Raw genomic sequence first — 19,680 nt, 5'->3', positions numbered from 1 at the left:
ATTCATTTAGAGTTTGACTTGTGTGAGAGCAATAGCCTTGGATCAACTAACTGTGGAATCACACCAATTCCAGGAAGAGCCACAAATATCTGGGTTGTTCGAAGTCCAACAATAATAACAGTCTGACAGTCACGTGCATGATAGCCACATACGCGTTGGGCGCTTCCATAGGGTGATTTCCGTCATATAATAAGGTATTTATCGTCCCGCCCCTATGGCAGGTAATGCCGCGTTCACGACAACTGGGAACTCGGAAAATAATGCGCTTTTGAATGGTTATCCAACTCGGAATTCAAGTAGCTCTAGGATGCCCGAGTTTCTGACTTGGAATTCAGATTTGGATGACCATTCAAAAGGATTTTTCACAGACGGAGCTCGTTTTTCCCCCAGAGTTCCCAGTTGTATGGAACGCACTGAAGTCGGAGATTTCCGAGTTCCAAGTTCCCAGTTTTATGAACGCAGCATTTGAGGTTAGCTGTCAAAGTCAAACGTCACACAGGTAGCCTAGGTAGGTAGGTAGGTAGGTAACCGTGTATCTTCCGGATCCTTTTAAAATCAGCGGTTGTGCGACTTTACCCATAGGCTTCAGTCTAGCGGTGACACAGCGGTGTCCAGCCATGGCCGAGTCCCAGCTAACATGCATGGAGGACGGCCACATCAAAGAGAACGTCCCGGAGTCCAAACCGGAGTTTTACTACAGCGAAGAACAACGCGCGGCGGTTGAACAACTGCTCAAAAACGGTGACGGCGCTTTCAAAATGCGACTGAAAGAGGACAAAGTGAAAGACTTTCTCTCGGCCCGTGATATTAAAACGATAAGGAACACTTTCAAAGAATATGACACTGAAGATGAAGAGAAGTGCGGAGAATTAAAGGCGAAACCCGACGGTTCCAAAGCGAACTCGGGGCACCATTCGACGTACTGGCCGCAGATGTCGGATACAGAGGTGCCGCCGTTGGATCTCGGTTGGCCCAACGGGGGTTTGTTCAAGGGGGTCACACGCGTGGCGGTTCACACGCACCCGCCAAAAGAGAACGGACCGCACATCAAGGAGGTCATTCGTAGGCTGATCCAAGAAGCTACCAAGGTGAACTGTGGGTATATACTGTTCAATAATGATGTAACGACATAGTGATGAACTGAATAACGCAGGACTAATGACTGTGTTGTATTGGTTTATTATTGGGATAGTGATAGCCCCGGCCTATGTATCTCAAATGTGAGGTAAGAATCTAACTCATGAAGCCATCTTTTTTCATGGGAAAGTAATCTATATAGTAATTTATCAGAGAACTTCAAATGCGTCTGGGGGGGTTAGCGGAGAAGCGGTGATTGAATAGAGAGAATGGATCGATTGTGTGCGTCCGTGCATCAGCAGGGGCATATGGAAGTGAGTGTCTAAACTTGTAGAGGAGTGATCATCAACTAGATTCAACCGCAGGACGATATTTTTTGTTGAGAGGATTGTCAAGAGGCCTGAACATAATTCCATATAATTTGTAGACTGCAAATTGACCGCAAGAAGCCCAAACAGATATATATAGATATTATATTTTTTGACTAAAACATAATAATTTCAAACCTTGCTTACGTTTATATACGATCACGTGTCTCTCTGTTATGCGTGGGAATTCTTGGGAACATATTTCTTAAATGTAAATCACTTGGCGCTGATTTCCTGGTGTTTTTACAGTCTTTTACGTCCAACGATTAACCTTTTATTTTGTTATTATTATTATTTCCAGTAAACTTGAGGGATCATCCACGTAAACCTGGGGGATCATCCACGTAAACCTGGGGGATCATCCACGTAAACCTGGGGGATCATCCACGTAAACCTGGGGGATCATCCACGTAAACCTGGGGGATCATCCACGTAAACTTGGGGGATCATCCACGTAAACTTGGGGGATCATCCACGTAAACTTGGGGGATCATCCACGTAAACTTGGGGGATCATCCACGTAAACTTGGGGGATCATCCACGGGCCATGATTCCTGTCTGATGACGTATATCATTGTTGAATACCCTCATTGAACGAACAGCTGATTTCCCTATTACACAGGAAACATTCTGTCATGTCAATTAAAGTTAGGCTAGCTTTCATGATTAGGCTATTCAGAGAACACATATACAAAGACACACACACCCACTGTCTGTACTTTCCACCCTTTGTGGATGCGTACAACCTCCCAGTAAAACAGCACACAGGAGAGATAAAGGGGGTTCTATTCCATTGTGATGAATGAAGAAATCCCTCAGCATGTTGGCAGCACATAACAGGATGAACTGGAGTCAGAGCTGCTTAGTTCAGTTGCCTTTAGCGAAGTTTGTTTATCGTGTCACTAGAGACTGAGTCATTTTGGACCCACCCATCTTGACCCAGTCAGTCAACCAGTGAGTCATCCAGTCAGAGCCACCCAATCAGCAAGTCAGTCAGTAAGTCAGGCAGTCAGTTAGTCAGGCAGTCAGTCCATGACACATTTCCTCCCTTTGTACAACTGGGTCTTAGAACAACACACAATCACATCAATGTCTTGGTCCGGTTTGGTTTTGGCCGTCATTCTAAATCAGAATTTGTTCTTATTAACTGACTTGCCTAGTTAAATCAAGGTTAAATAAAACACGGGAAAAATGATTGTGTCAATACAGTATATTGTTACAGAAGTATGATGACATGTTAAACCTTTGTCATATACCGTATGTTACATATATGACCGTGTTTTAATGTGAGGTCACAGGGCGGCAGCTAGCCTCCACAATGTCATGTACATGTGCTATTCACTGTCTATTTATACCTACAGGGGATTCCCCCTGGGTAGTTTACCGCTCTGGGCTGAAGTTTCCTCTAGGTACAGATCTAGGATCAGCTTCCCCGATCCTAACCTTAACCATTAGTGGGAGAAATGTCAAACTGACCCAGGTAGTGGCAACATCACCCTACTTCTAGTTCACCGACCTGTCAAGTGAGTGAATGAGAACATATGAAAGTCATTTCTCAGGTGTGTTTATGCCAAACAGGATGTCATGGAACACCGCAGCCTGAAGCTTTGAAGCAGTTTGTTTACAGTTAGGAGAAATGGAGAGAATGTGGTTGCAAGTACACACCACCCACACATCAAATCAAATAGTTTACAGTGAAATGCTTACCTACAAGCCCTTAACCAACAATGCAGTTATAGAAAGAGTTAAGAAAATAAAAAAGTAAAACTATTTTTAAAATAAAGAACACAAGAAAATGACATAACAATAACAAGGGGTTAATGTATATAGTCTGGGTGGCCATTTGATTCATTGTTCATCAGTCTTATGTCTTGGGGGTAGAAGCTGTTAAGGAGGCTTTTGGACCTAGACTTGGGGCTCCGGTACCGCTTACCGTGTGGTAGCAGAGAGAACCGTCTATAACTTGGGCCTTCCTCTGACACAGCCTGGTATAGAGGTGCTGGATGTCAGGAAGCTTTGCCCCAGGGATGTACTTGTCCGTACTCACTACCCTCTGTAGCGCCTTACGGTCAGATGCCGAGCATTGGCCATACCAGGCAGTGATGCAACCGGCCAGGATGCTCTCGATGGTGCAGCTGTGGGGGGGGGGGGGGGGGGGGTTGTTGTCATGTCCTTTTCACGACTGTCTTGGTGTGTTTGGACCATGATTGTTCTTTGGTGATGTGGACACCAAGGAACATGAAACTCTCGACCCACTCCACTACAGCCCCGTCAATGTTAATGGGGGCCAGTTCGGCCCTCCTTTTCCACAAACACACACAGTCTTGTACAGCTAACCTTGTGGGGACACACAATTCAGTCCCATTCAAAATCCTATTTTCCCTAGCCCCTAAACCTAACCCTAACCCGTAATCTTACCCTAACCGAAAACCTGACCCTAACCTAACCCTAGCTCCTAAACCTAACCCTAGCTCCTAAACCTAACCCTAGCTCCTAACCTTAACCCTAGCTCCTAAACCTAACCCTAGCTCATAAACCTAACCCTAGCTCCTAAACCTAATCCTAGCTCCTAAACCTAAACCTAACCCTAGCTCCTAAACCTAACCCTAGCTCCTAAACCTAACCCTAGCTCCTAAACCTAACCCTAGCTCCTAAACCTAACCCTAGCTCCTAACCCTAGCTCCTAACCCTAGCTCCTAAACCTAACCCTAGCTCCTAAACCTAACCCTAGCTCCTAACCCTAACCCTAGCTCCTAAACCTAACCCTAGCTCCTAAACCTAGCTCCTAAACCTAGCTCCTAAACCTAACCCTAGCTCCTAACCCTAACCCTAGCTCCTAACCCTAACCCTAGCTCCTAAACCTAACCCTAGCTCCTAAACCTAACCCTAGCTCCTAACCCTAACCCTAGCTCCTAAACCTAACCCTAGCTCCTAAACCTAGCTCCTAAACCTAGCTCCTAAACCTAACCCTAGCTCCTAACCCTAACCCTAGCTCCTAACCCTAACCCTAGCTCCTAAACCTAACCCTAGCTCCTAAACCTAGCTCCTAACCCTAACCCTAGCTCCTAACCCTAACCCTAGCTCCTAACCCTAGCTCCTAAACCTAACCCTAGCTCCTAAACCTAGCTCCTAAACCTAATCCTAATCCTTAAGATAATTCTAACAGTAATTCTAACCTTAACCCTAAACCCCTAGAAACAGCATTTAACCTCATGGGGACTAACAAAATGTCCCCAGTTGGTCAAATTTGTGTTTGTTTACTATTCTGGTGGAGACTTCTGGTCCCCTCATGTATAGTTAAACACGTCCATACACACACCCACATACATACATATACACACACACACAGTAGTGATACAGGGACCTACATAATCAGGTGTGGTGTGTTTATCTTAGCATACTGTGGTTGTCCTCATCTACATACAGTACAATAGATTACTGTGTGATCCACATCACAACATTTACATGGATGACATTAACAATGAGTGCATTTTGTTGCGGCTACTGTTAGATGGAAGACATTGTGGTGTTGTAGGTTTTAACTTGAATTATTTCATACTGTTACTTGTTGTTTCTCTTTGCCCGTACTCATAAAGTGTATGTGTTAGAGTAGGAGTGCTGATCTAGGATCAGGTCTCCCCGGTCCATTATGATCTAAAAGGCCAAGCTGGTCAACACTCCTACTGTACCAGGCTTTGTGAACACAACACAGGCCCCGTTGTTATAACACAGAACACTTCACTCGGCATGTTTCCTCTGGAGAATGTAATGTCAGCATACAGCCTTTTTCCTTGTCTGAATGAGAACATTCATGTGAATGAAGAAACCTTTTCCTCCTCCACCCTTTCCCATTGCTGAGGTCGTCTCCAGAATAAAGCTTGAGTAGGCATGCTGGTTGAGCCTTGTTCCCATTGCTGAGGTCGTCTCCAGAATGAAGCTTGTGTAGGCATGCTGGTTGAGCCTTGTTCCCATTGCTGAGGTCGTCTCCAGAATAAAGCTTGAGTAGGCATGCTGGTTGAGCCTTGTTCCCATTGCTGAGGTCGTCTCCAGAATAAAGCTTGTGTAGGCATCCTGGTTGAGCCTTGTTCACATTGCTGAGGTGGTCTCCAGAATAAAGCTTGTGTAGGTATCCTGGTTGAGCCTTGTTCACATTGCTGAGGTGGTCTCCAGAATAAAGCTTGTGTAGGCATCCTGGTTGAGCCTTGTTCACATTGCTGAGGTGGTCTCCAGAATAAAGCTTGTGTAGGCATGCTGGTTGAGCCTTGTTCACATTGCTGAGGTGGTCTCCAGAATAAAGCTTGTGTAGGCATCCTGGTTGAGCCTTGTTCCCATTCTGAAGTGACTCAAATCCTCTTTTTTTTTGCATGTCCGATTCCAATCTGTTATTTTTCATGCCGTCTGAACAGCCAAAAGCCACGTGGAATCGGATATTTCAAGCTACGTTTCAAACCACCTCGGTAGGCCCTTTCAAACCACCTCGGTAGGCCCTTTCAAACCACCTCGGTAGGCCCTTTCAAACCACCTCGGTAGGCCCTTTCAAACCACCTCGGTAGGCCCTTTCAGACCACCTCGGTAGGCCCTTTCAAACCACCTCGGTAGGCCCTTTCAAACCACCTCAGTAGGCCCTATCAAACCACCTCGGTAGGCCCTATCAAACCAACCCCGGTAGGCCCTTGTAACTGGCTGTTTGGACAGTCAGCATTAAGGCCTGCAGTGTGAACAAGGCTTTAGTTTCACATTCTGTCACTGGAAGTGAATGTGTCTTTCTTATCTTACTCCCAGTAGAGTTTATTATGCCCATATCGTTTTGTGTACAAGGAATTCCTATATCTCAGGAACTATATAAACATCCACTCCTTGTTGTGATGCAGACTGAAAAGGCAGTGTTATGTTGTGGACACCTATATCTCAGGAACTATATAAACATCCACTCCTTGTTGTGATGCAGACTGAAAAGGCAGTGTTATGTTGTGGACACCTATATCTCAGGAACTATATAAACGTCCACTCCTTGTTGTGATGCAGACTGAAAAGGCAGTGTTATGTTGTGGACACCTATATCTCAGGAACTATATAAACATCCACTCCTTGTTGTGATGCAGACTGAAAAGGCAGTGTTATGTTGTGGACACCTATATCTCAGGAACTATATAAACATCCACTCCTTGTTGTGATGCAGACTGAAAAGGCAGTGTTATGTTGTGGACACCTATATCTCAGGAACTATATAAACGTCCACTCCTTGTTGTGATGCAGACTGAAAAGGCAGTGTTATGTTGTGGACACCTATATCTCAGGAACTATATAAACATCCACTCCTTGTTGTGATGCAGACTGAAAAGGCAGTGTTATGTTGTGGACACCTATATCTCAGGAACTATATAAACGTCCACTCCTTGTTGTGATGCAGACTGAAAAGGCAGTGTTGTGTTGTGGACACCTATATCTCAGGAACTATATAAACATCCACTCCTTGTTGTGATGCAGACTGAAAAGGCAGTGTCATGTTGTGGATACCTATATCTCAGGAACTATATAAACATCCACTCCTTGTTGTGAGGCAGACTGAAAAGGCAGTGTTATGTTGTGGACACCTATATCTCAGGAACTATATAAACGTCCACTCCTTGTTGTGATGCAGACTGAAAAGGCAGTGTTATGTTGTGGACACCTATATCTCAGGAACTATATAAACATCCACTCCTTGTTGTGATGCAGACTGAAAAGGCAGTGTTATGTTGTGGACACCTATATCTCAGGAACTATATAAACATCCACTCCTTGTTGTGATGCAGACTGAAAAGGCAGTGTTATGTTGTGGACACCTATATCTCAGGAACTATATAAACATCCACTCCTTGTTGTGATGCAGACTGAAAAGGCAGTGTTATGTTGTGGACACCTATATCTCAGGAACTATATAAACGTCCACTCCTTGTTGTGATGCAGACTGAAAAGGCAGTGTTATGTTGTGGACACATTCAAGTCGGTGTATCGGTCTCAACCTGCTCCAGAGAGTTCTAGGTCCATGGAAATTCATACTCTTTCAATAATTCCCCATATCAAACAGAAAGTAAAAGCTAAGCAGGACAGAACCAGTTCTGAGGAAAGATAATAGCTGAGATTCCACTTTCTAGTTCCTTCCTCAGGTGTTTTGTTGTGTTACACCCCTCCCCACATACCTGTCTCTGTCTCTGCTTTGTCTCTGCCAGCCTGGCAGCTTCGGGGAAACTAGGAGACGTGTTGGGGAAACTAGGAGACGTGTTGGGGCAACTAGGAGACGTGTTGGGGCAACTAGGAGACGTGTTGGGGCAACTAGGAGACGTGTTGGGGCAACTAGGAGACGTGTTGGGGAAACTAGGAGACGTGTTGGGGAAACTAGGAGACGTGTTGGGGAAACTAGGAGACGTGTTGGGGCAACTAGGAGACGTGTTGGGGCAACTAGGAGACGTGTTGGGGCAACTAGGAGACGTGTTGGGGCAACTAGGAGACGTGTTGGGGCAACTAGGGTCAGCTACAGGGATTTTCTTCCATTGAAATACGTAGAGATAGGGGATGAATAGATGGGGGATGAATAGATAGGGGATGAATAGATGGGGGATGAAAATATATATATATATATATAAATATGTATAATTGTAGGGATGAAAAAACACTTTCAGTGTAAATTTAAAGCACTAAAATCAGATATACAGTATGTGGTAAAGATAATGGACATATATATTTGTTCATAGTATCATCTCTGAGAACTAACAATCACCAACATTAAAGCTCAGGGAGAAAGTTGAAAGGTCCCAAAACAATGAATTTAGCAGCATTCATTTTGTTATGATGTTTGAGAAAAAGAGCACAGCCTCAGCCATGGCACAATGCCTAGAACTGCAGGAAACTAGATTTCAAACGGCAACATTGTCTCTCAGCTCCGTTGTAAAATGTGCAGAATTGCAGGAATTGGCATAAAAGTTTGAAGAATGGCACTGTTTATAAGATGTCACTGTTTCTAAGCCTTTATAACAGGTTTAGTGTATAAGCCTACATGTTTTCTATAGGCCCAGCTTGTGCTTTCAGCCTTTATAACAGGTTTAGTGTATAAGCCTACATGTTTTCTATAGGCCCAGCTTGTGCTTTCAGCCTTTATAACAGGTTGATTGTATAAGCCTACATGTTTTCTATAGGCCCAGCTTGTGCTTTCAGCCTTTATAACAGGTTTAGTGTATAAGCCTACATGTTTTCTATAGGCCCAGCTTGTGCTTTCAGCCTTTATAACAGGTTTAGTGTATAAGCCTACATGTTTTCTATAGGCCCAGCTTGTGCTTTCAGCCTTTATAACAGGTTTAGTGTATAAGCCTACATGTTTTCTATAGGCCCAGCTTGTGCTTTCAGCCTTTATAACAGGTTTAGTGTATAAGCCTACATGTTTTCTATAGGCCCAGCTTGTGCTTTCAGCCTTTATAACAGGTTTAGTGTATAAGCCTATATGTTTTCTATAGGCCCAGCTTGTGCTTTCAGCCTTTATAACAGGTTTAGTGTATAAGCCTACATGTTTTCTATAGGCCCAGCTTGTGCTTTCAGCCTTTATAACAGGTTTAGTGTATAAGCCTACATGTTTTCTATAGGCCCAGCTTGTGCTTTCAGCCTTTATAACAGGTTTAGTGTATAAGCCTACATGTTTTCTATAGGCCCAGCTTGTGCTTTCAGCCTTTATAACAGGTTTAGTGTATAAGCCTACATGTTTTCTATAGGCCCAGCTTGTGCTTTCAGCCTTTATAACAGGTTTAGTGTATAAGCCTACATGTTTTCTATAGGCCCAGCTTGTGCTTTCAGCCTTTATAACAGGTTTAGTGTATAAGCCTACATGTTTTCTATAGGCCCAGCTTGTGCTTTCAGCCTTTATAACAGGTTTAGTGTATAAGCCTACATGTTTTCTATAGGCCCAGCTTGTGCTTTCAGCCTGACAGTCAGTGATTGTTGTATGGCCTTTTGGCAGGGAGGTTTTTCATTGTTTTATTCACTTTCACGCGATATGATTCACAACTATTGATCTTTATCACTTTTTATTTCCATGTATTGTTCTACCTATATTTCATTGTGTATATTGTATGTTGTTTTCATTTAGTTGTTGACCATTAAATATAGTTTGATTTAAATGTCTTTGCTGTGTTTCTCCCTCCAGGTGTTTAAATAAAGTTTGATTGTATTTGTATCTTTCAGGTGTTAGCTATAGTCATGGACCTGCTGACAGACATCCAGGTACTGCAGGACCTGCTGGACGCAGCGTCGCGGCGCTCCGTGGCCGTCTACATCCTGTTGGATGTCAGCGGGGTCCCACACTTCCTGGATATGTGCTGCAGGCTGCAGGTCGGAGCTCAGCACCTGCGGGTAAGAGACGGTCCCTCATCCTGAAGCAGAGGAGCATTGAAGGCCTTAGGCTACTCACTTATGTGTTGTACAAGGGCCCTGTGTCATGTGTGATCATGTGACATGCCTGGGGGACCAGTGAGGAAAAACTCTAAGTCTCTTTGGATAAGAGCGTCTGCTAAATAAATGAAATGTCAAGTGATTTTTGTCATTTTAAATTGAAAAGACTTCTATGTTAATGGTAGTTTGGACATGGGAGGTTTAACACACATGAGTTGATGTCTTTCTGTGTGTTTGGAGAATCTTGCTGGTCTCCGTTCGTTTTGTTTATGTTACCAAAACCCTTTATGTAACTGTGTGTGTTGTATCTTTCAGAACATCAGGACTCGTACAGTTCAGGGGACAGGGTTGGGTCTGTCCTTCGGTAGACTCCTTGGTTCTTTGTGTAGTAAATACATGCTGGTGGATGGGGACAAAGTCATGTTCGGCTCCTACAGGTGAGAGAAAGTAGCTGTATACTTCTCTCTCTCTTTCTCTCTCTCTCTTTCTCTCTCTTTCTCTCTTTCTTTCTCTCTCTTTCTCTCTCTCTCTTTCTCTCTCTTTCTCTCTCTCTTTCTCTCTCTTCTCTCTATCTCTCTCTTTCTCTCTCCTCTATTTCTATCTCTCTGTCCTCTTCCCTCTCTTTCCTTCTCTCTCTCTTCCTCTCTTTCTTTCTCGCTCTCTGTCATGTGTGTGTGTTACTGTGTGTTTATTTCCAAGACATAACACATATCTGTTCTTTCTCTCCTAGCTTCTCTTACTGTGTGTGTTTCACTGTGTCTTTATTGAAGACGTAAACATTGTTCTTGTGATCTTCTTCTCCTCTAGCTTCTCTTGCTGAGTGTGTTTCACTGTGTCTTTATTGAAGACGTAAACATTGTTCTTGTGATCTTCTTCTCCTCTAGCTTCTCTTGCTGAGTGTGTTTCACTGTGTCTTTATTGAAGACGTAAACATTGTTCTTGTGATCTTCTTCTCCTCTAGCTTCTCTTGCTGTGTGTGTTTCACTGTGTCTTTATTGAAGACGTAAACATTGTTCTTGTGATCTTCTTCTCCTCTAGCTTCTCATGGAGTTCGTCTCGGATGGACCGCAACATGATCACGGTCATGACTGGCCAGGTGATCGACTTCTTCGACCGCGACTTCTGCGAGCTCTACGCCGTGTCCGAAAAACTGGACCTCTACAAGGAGTTCAACCTCAGCCCACCTCCCAACATGGCCTCCGCCGCGCGGCTCAAAGTGGAGCCCGTAAAACCCCAGTTACGAGCCGCCACATCCAGATTCCAGGTCAGTCTAGGCAACTCGCGTGGAGGTGATCTCCAGGTGCCTGCACATAAATACCACAACCCCAAATACTCTTTGGTGTACGGGAATAGTGTTCCTGGACTGATGGGGTCCTTGCAGGATCTACCAGGCATAGAAAAGACAGCTATAACTGCGGGTCCTGAGGGACTAATGCAGGTGAACAGCGAGTGGTTGGATCAACTCACCCCGCTACCACCCGACGGAGGGAAGGTGGGGACGAAAAAAAACAACAGCATTTTGGAGAAGAAATCCCGCCCTTCTTTTAGGAAACTCTTCAAGGGGAAATCGACAGCCAATCAGAGCGTGGACACCGGGGGTGATAGCCCGGCAACCAGTCCAATCTCCTCCCCCACATCGTTGGGAACCAATAGTATGGAGGAGATGAATAACCTTGAAGTCATGGTGAAACAACCAATGAAGAGTAAGAAGTTTAAAATGAGCCTGAAGAGTGCCTCTCAACAGACTGTCAACACACAAGACAATGACAGTAAGTTGTTTTTCTTGTCTCATTATTTTAGCTCAGTTTGATCCTCTCCTTCTCCCTCTCTCGGCGTTATGTCGATACCTGTATATCTCTGTTTATCTCAAGTCATTTAACCATTGTACTATTTTACTCCTTCCCTCCTTTCTTTCTTGCAGGCTTGAAGAGCCGCAGGCCATCAACAAAGAACAAATGTAGTCCATCCTGATTCTAAACCTGAGTCACTCCGGATTCAAACCACCCCACTCAACTGGTTCTCTGTGGGATTCAATAATACCTTTGGGATCTGGTGCAATAATTACTATAATGTGTCAATTCTACTTGCTCTGTACAGAGATATTCTCTGGACAAACAGAGGCGTCCTTAAAGCAGAGACCGGCGATAGGTGGAACAGCGCCACTGACCGCCCCCAGGCACATTAGTTGTTGTTTTTCTTTTGAGGAAAAGAGCATCCATGTTTGAAGTAACGTCTTCGTCGTAATAGTGTAACGTGGACCTGGCGGTTTCATCACTATGGATTCCAGGTTGAAGAAGCGCTGTCACTGAGCACCAAGTCTGTGATTCTTATTTGACCATGTAAAGAATAACGTCATGTTGCCTTGTGAAGTCTTGTATGTAATTAATGTGTAATTAATTAATGTGTGTGTTTCATGCTGTGACCAACGGATGTCAATGATAAGGGGGTTGGGAAATGGATCTGAATGGGTATTTGAGTGTGTGTTTATTCAGTACATTAAAAACGATCATGTTTTTCTGAGTTTTCTAGTCGTGTAACATTTGTGGCCTGATTCGCCAGTGGTAGTTATGTGTGAGGTTTAAGGTTTCTGTGGTCATGTCTTTGTCTTCAGTGAAGGCACTGTAGACAGTGATGATTCTGGTCTGCCATCTAGTGGCTGTAGACCTGATTGAGCAGAATAGATTCAATAGCTGTAACACTTGTTCTGACGCTCTGACGTATGTGTGGGAGGTGGACTCGTTGTGCACTGTGTTGCTGATGGGACCAAGCATTGTCACTTCCTCACAAATACATCGTATCCCCTCCCCATCTCTCTCTCCCTCTTGCTCTCTCTCTGCCCTTCACCCTCTCCCCCTCTCTCTGGAGGTGTACACAGTTCTAAGCCTCTCTCTCTCTCTCTCTCTCTCTCTCTCTCTCTCTCTCTCTCTCTCTCTCTAACACACTCCCCGCCCATCCCTCCCTCCTCTCTGGGTGTTTGCTACAGCTCTAACCACAGAGAGGAACTACAGGCGTGAGGGGAACTGATGCAAGGGAGGACCGATGTGTGTGTGGCGCAACACTGAAACAGGAAGTACAGAGGCACACAGGAAGGCAATGAGAGGTGTTGATGACTAAAGACCACTCATCACTGTGCCAACTGACCATAAACGCTGATCTGGGGTCAGTTTGACATCTCCCCCCGCTAATGGTTAACGTTAGGATTGGGGGAGGGGAACTGATCCTAGATCTGCACAGAGGAGAAACTTCACCCTGGAGCATTAAACACAACTGAGGCTTTAAACACCTGTAGTAATGTTTTTCTATAGCAGTTTTTAGCCTATGACTCATTAATGTAGAGCTGTAATAATCAGAAGATATTAACTTGGCTTTATCCAGGCTATACACAGGCTATATCCAGGCTATACACAGGCTATACACAGGCTATACACAGGCTATATCCAGGCTATACACAGGCTATATCCAGGCTATACACAGGCTATACCCAGGCTATATCCAAGCTATACACAGGCTATATCCAGGCTATACACAGGCTATATCCAGGCTATACACAGGCTATATCCAGGCTATATCCAGGCTGTACACAGGCTATATCCAGGCTATACACAGGCTATATCCAGGCTATACACAGGCTATATCCAGGCTATGCCATTGATACAGACTCAGTTTGTGTTAAGTTTTCTCAATACAACACAGAACCATAATGGTATGAGACAATCAGTTATGTCCATTAGAAATGGATAAGGAGGTTTGGGTTGTACCACTGTTAGTTTTGTCAGATGAGGAGATGGTCCTTTTGTCTAGGGTGTTGTTCCCAACACCACCAACAGGGGTCACTTCTCTATAGAGATCAGTGTTGGACACGCACACACACACGCACAGTCTTGTACAGCTAACTTTGCGGGGACACACAATTCAGTCCCATTCAAAATACTATTTTCCCTAACCCTTAACCCATACTCTTACCCTAACCTTAACCCCGAACCTAACCCTTTCCTTAACCCTAACCCCATAACTAACCCTAGCTCCTAACTCTAACCTTTAACGTAATTCTAACCCTAAAACTAATTCTAACCTTAACCCCCTAGAAACAGCATTTGACCTCTTGGGGATGGAAAAAATGTCCCCAATTTGTCCAATTCTTGTTTGTTTACTGCTCTTTATAGTTATAATAGTTAAACATGTCCACACACACACACACACACACACACACACACACACACACACACACACACACACACACACACACACACACACAGTAAGAGGAAGTGAGAGATAGAGTAACCTGTGTTTGTGTGTGTGTTCAACCGGAACATGCAGGTGTCCCTTTCCTTCTGACTGAAAACAGGACTTACTGCTCTCACCCTATTGGTGGATTTGCCCCTGACCACTGATCTAAGGTCAGTTTAACATTAACTCTGATGGTTGAGAATAGGACTGGGAGAGAGGGAGCTGATCCTAGGTCTGTACTTACAGGCAACCACCACCTAGTAATCTGACATGTTCACAATGGCCTTTGTTTGCCATTTATTAAATAATCAATTGAACAATTAAAGAACAAGATAAAACATAAACATGAATAGAAGAACATGGTAGAGACAATAGTTCTGTATATGTACTCCCAGGTTCTGTATATGTACTCCCAGGTTCTATATGTGTACTCCCAGGTTCTGTGTGTGTACTCCCAGGTTCTGTATATGTACTCCCAGGTTCTGTATATGTACTCCCAGGTTCTGTGTGTGTACTCCCAGGTTCTGTATATGTACTCCCAGGTTCTGTATATGTACTCCCAGGTTCTGTATATGTACTCCCAAGTTCTGTATGTGTACTCCCAGGTTGTGTATATGTACTCCCAGGTTGTGTATATGTACTCCCAGGTTCTGTATATGGACTCCCAGGTTCTGTATGTGTACTCCCAGGTTCTGTATATGCACTCCCAGGTTCTGTATGTGTACTCCCAGGTTGTGTATATGTACTCCCAGGTTGTGTATGTGTACTCCCAGGTTCTGTATATGTACTCCCAGGTTCTGTATGTGTACTCCCAGGTTGTGTATATGTACTCCCAGGTTGTGGATATGTACTCCCAGGTTCTGTATATGTACTCCCAGGTTCTGTATATGTACTCCCAGGTTCTGTATGTGTACTCCCAGGTTCTGTATATGTACTCCCAGGTTCTGTATGTGTACTCCCAGGTTCTGTATGTGTATTCCCAGGTTCTGTATGTGTACTCCCAGGTTGTGTATATGTTCTCCGTTCTGTATATGTACTCCCAGGTTCTGTAGATGTACTCCCAGGTTCTGTATATGTACTCCCAGGTTCTGTATGTGTACTCCCAGGTTCTGTATATGTTCTCCGTTCTGTATATGTACTCCCAGGTTCTGTATATGTACTCCCAGGTTATGTATATGTACTCCCAGGTTATGTATGTGTACTCCCAGGTTCTGTATGTGTACTCCCAGGTTCTGTATGTGTACTCCCAGGTTCTGTATATGTACTCCCAGGTTCTGTATATGTACTCCCAGGTTCTGTATGTGTACTCCCAGGTTCTGTGTGTGTACTCCCAGGTTCTGTGTGTGTACTCTCAGGTTCTGTATATGTACTCCCAGGTTCTGTATATGTACTCCCAGGTTGTGTATATGTACTCCCAGGTTCTGTATATGTACTCCCAGGTTGTGCATATGTACTCCCAGGTTGTGTATATGTACTCCCAGGTTGTGTATATGTACTCCCAGGTTCTGTATATGTACTCCCAGGTTCTGTATATGTACTCCCAGGTTCTGTATGTGTACTCCCAGGTTCTGTATGTGTACTCCCAGGTTGTGTATATGTACTCCCAGGTTGTGTATGTACTCCCAGGTTGTGTATGTACTCCCAGGTTCTGTATGTGTACTCCCAGGTTCTGTATATGTACTCCCAGGTTCTGTATATGTACTCCCAGGTTCTGTATATGTACTCCCAGGTTCTGTATATGTACTCCCAGGTTCTGTATGTGTACTCCCAGGTTCTGTGTGTGTACTCCCAGGTTCTGTGTGTGTACTCCCAGGTTCTGTATATGTACTCCAGGTTCTGTATATGTACTCCCAGGTTGTGTATATGTTCTCCGTTCTGTATATGTACTCCCAGGTTCTGTAGATGTACTCCCAGGTTGTGTATATGTACTCCCAGGTTGTGTATGTACTCCCAGGTTCTGTATGTACTCCCAGGTTCTGTATGTGTACTCCCAGGTTCTGTATATGTACTCCCAGGTTCTGTATATGTACTCCCAGGTTCTGTATATGTACTCCCAGGTTCTCTATGTGTACTCCCAGGTTCTGTATATGTACTCCCAGGTTCTGTATATGTACTCCCAGGTTCTGTATGTGTACTCCCAAGTTGTGTATATGTACTCCCAGGTTGTGGATATGTACTCCCAGGTTCTGTATATGTACTCCCAGGTTCTGTATGTGTACTCCCAGGTTCTGTATGTGTACTCCCAGGTTCTGTATATGTACTCCCAGGTTCTGTATATGTTCTCCGTTCTGTATATGTACTCCCAGGTTCTGTATATGTACTCCCAGGTTCTGTATATGTACTCCCAGGTTCTGTATGTGTAATCCCAGGTTCTGTATATGTACTCCCAGGTTCTGTATGTGTACTCCCAGGTTCTGTATGTGTAATCCCAGGTTATGTATGTACTCCCAGGTTCTGTATGTGTACTCCCAGGTTGTGTATGTACTCCCAGGTTGTATATGTGTACTCCCAGGTTCTGTATATGTACTCACAGGTTCTGTATGTACTCCCATGTTCTGTATATGTACCCCCAGGTTCTGTATGTGTACTCCCAGGTTCTGTATATGTACTCCCAGGTTCTGTATATGTACTCCCAGGTTCTGTATATGTACTCCCAGGTTGTGTATGTGTACTCCCAGGTTCTGTATGTGTACTCCCAGGTTCTGTATGTGTACTCCCAGGTTCTGTATATGTACTCCCAGGTTCTGTATGTGTACTCCCAGGTTCTGTGTATGTACCCCCAGGTTCTGTATGTGTACTCCCAGGTTGTGTATATGTACTCCCAGGTTCTGTATATGTACTCCCAGGTTCTGTATGTGTACTCCCAGGTTCTGTATATGTACCCCCAGGTTCTGTATGTGTACTCCCAGGTTCTGTATATGTACTCCCAGGTTCTGTATATGTACTCCCAGGTTCTGTATATGTACTCCCAGGTTCTGTATATGTACTCCCAGGTTGTGTATGTGTACTCCCAGGTTCTGTATGTGTACTCCCAGGTTCTGTATGTGTACTCCCAGGTTCTGTATATGTACTCCCAGGTTCTGTATGTGTACTCCCAGGTTCTGTGTATGTACCCCCAGGTTCTGTATGTGTACTCCCAGGTTGTGTATATGTACTCCCAGGTTCTGTATATGTACTCCCAGGTTCTGTATGTGTACTCCCAGGTTCTGTATATGTACCCCCAGGTTCTGTATGTGTACTCCCAGGTTCTGTATATGTACTCCCAGGTTCTGTATATGTACTCCCAGGTTCTGTATATGTACTCCCAGGTTCTGTATGTGTACTCCCAGGTTCTGTATATGTACCCCCAGGTTCTGTATGTGTACTCCCAGGTTCTGTATATGTACTCCCAGGTTCTGTATATGTACTCCCAGGTTGTGCATATGTACTCCCAGGTTGTGTATATGTACTCCCAGGTTCTGTATATGTACTCCCAGGTTCTGTATATGTACTCCCAGGTTCTGTATATGTACTCCCAGGTTCTGTATGTGTACTCCCAGGTTCTGTATGTGTACTCCCAGGTTGTGTATATGTACTCCCAGGTTGTGTATGTACTCCCAGGTTGTGTATGTACTCCCAGGTTCTGTATGTGTACTCCCAGGTTCTGTATATGTACTCCCAGGTTCTGTATATGTACTCCCAGGTTCTGTATATGTACTCCCAGGTTCTGTATATGTACTCCCAGGTTCTGTATGTGTACTCCCAGGTTCTGTGTGTGTACTCCCAGGTTCTGTGTGTGTACTCCCAGGTTCTGTATATGTACTCCCAGGTTCTGTATATGTACTCCCAGGTTGTGTATATGTTCTCCGTTCTGTATATGTACTCCCAGGTTCTGTAGATGTACTCCCAGGTTGTGTATATGTACTCCCAGGTTGTGTATGTACTCCCAGGTTCTGTATGTACTCCCAGGTTCTGTATGTGTACTCCCAGGTTCTGTATATGTACTCCCAGGTTCTGTATATGTACTCCCAGGTTCTGTATATGTACTCCCAGGTTCTCTATGTGTACTCCCAGGTTCTGTATATGTACTCCCAGGTTCTGTATATGTACTCCCAGGTTCTGTATGTGTACTCCCAAGTTGTGTATATGTACTCCCAGGTTGTGGATATGTACTCCCAGGTTCTGTATATGTACTCCCAGGTTCTGTATGTGTACTCCCAGGTTCTGTATGTGTACTCCCAGGTTCTGTATATGTACTCCCAGGTTCTGTATATGTTCTCCGTTCTGTATATGTACTCCCAGGTTCTGTATATGTACTCCCAGGTTCTGTATATGTACTCCCAGGTTCTGTATGTGTAATCCCAGGTTCTGTATATGTACTCCCAGGTTCTGTATGTGTACTCCCAGGTTCTGTATGTGTAATCCCAGGTTATGTATGTACTCCCAGGTTCTGTATGTGTACTCCCAGGTTGTGTATGTACTCCCAGGTTGTATATGTGTACTCCCAGGTTCTGTATATGTACTCACAGGTTCTGTATGTACTCCCATGTTCTGTATATGTACCCCCAGGTTCTGTATGTGTACTCCCAGGTTCTGTATATGTACTCCCAGGTTCTGTATATGTACTCCCAGGTTCTGTATATGTACTCCCAGGTTGTGTATGTGTACTCCCAGGTTCTGTATGTGTACTCCCAGGTTCTGTATGTGTACTCCCAGGTTCTGTATATGTACTCCCAGGTTCTGTATGTGTACTCCCAGGTTCTGTGTATGTACCCCCAGGTTCTGTATGTGTACTCCCAGGTTGTGTATATGTACTCCCAGGTTCTGTATATGTACTCCCAGGTTCTGTATGTGTACTCCCAGGTTCTGTATATGTACCCCCAGGTTCTGTATGTGTACTCCCAGGTTCTGTATATGTACTCCCAGGTTCTGTATATGTACTCCCAGGTTCTGTATATGTACTCCCAGGTTCTGTATGTGTACTCCCAGGTTCTGTATATGTACCCCCAGGTTCTGTATGTGTACTCCCAGGTTCTGTATGTGTACTCCCAGGTTCTGTATATGTACTCCCAGGTTGTGTATATGTACTCCCAGGTTCTGTATGTGTACTCCCAGGTTGTGTATATGTACTCCCAGGTTGTGTATATGTACTCCCAGGTTCTGTATATGTACTCCCAGGTTCTGTATATGTACTCCCAGGTTCTGTATGTGTACTCCCAGGTTCTGTGTGTGTACTCCCAGGTTCTGTGTGTGTACTCCCAGGTTCTGTATATGTACTCCCAGGTTCTGTATATGTACTCCCAGGTTGTGTATATGTTCTCCGTTCTGTATATGTACTCCCAGGTTCTGTAGATGTACTCCCAGGTTGTGTATATGTACTCCCAGGTTGTGTATGTACTCCCAGGTTCTGTATGTACTCCCAGGTTCTGTATGTGTACTCCCAGGTTCTGTATATGTACTCCCAGGTTCTGTATATGTACTCCCAGGTTCTGTATATGTACTCCCAGGTTCTCTATGTGTACTCCCAGGTTCTGTATATGTACTCCCAGGTTCTGTATATGTACTCCCAGGTTCTGTATGTGTACTCCCAAGTTGTGTATATGTACTCCCA

At 44.4% G+C, this 19,680-nt stretch overlaps 1 protein-coding gene across 1 annotated transcript; it reads left to right on the top strand.

The window, feature by feature from the left end:
* Positions 1–501: 501 nt before the first annotated feature.
* On the top strand, positions 502–12,383 carry LOC109879562 (protein FAM83F-like). Its single transcript, XM_031811493.1, has 5 exons — positions 502–1,088; positions 9,657–9,824; positions 10,179–10,300; positions 10,902–11,632; positions 11,785–12,383. Exons 1-5 carry the CDS (start codon positions 618–620, stop codon positions 11,832–11,834), a joined length of 1,542 nt encoding a protein of 513 aa, XP_031667353.1. The 5' UTR covers positions 502–617; the 3' UTR covers positions 11,835–12,383.
* Positions 12,384–19,680: the final 7,297 nt, after the last annotated feature.

The sequence above is a fragment of the Oncorhynchus kisutch genome, unplaced genomic scaffold (assembly GCF_002021735.2).
Source record: "Oncorhynchus kisutch isolate 150728-3 unplaced genomic scaffold, Okis_V2 Okis01b-Okis20b_hom, whole genome shotgun sequence".
Classification (NCBI taxonomy): Eukaryota; Metazoa; Chordata; class Actinopteri; order Salmoniformes; family Salmonidae; genus Oncorhynchus; species Oncorhynchus kisutch.
This window is presented reverse-complemented; position numbering and strand designations above follow the sequence as displayed.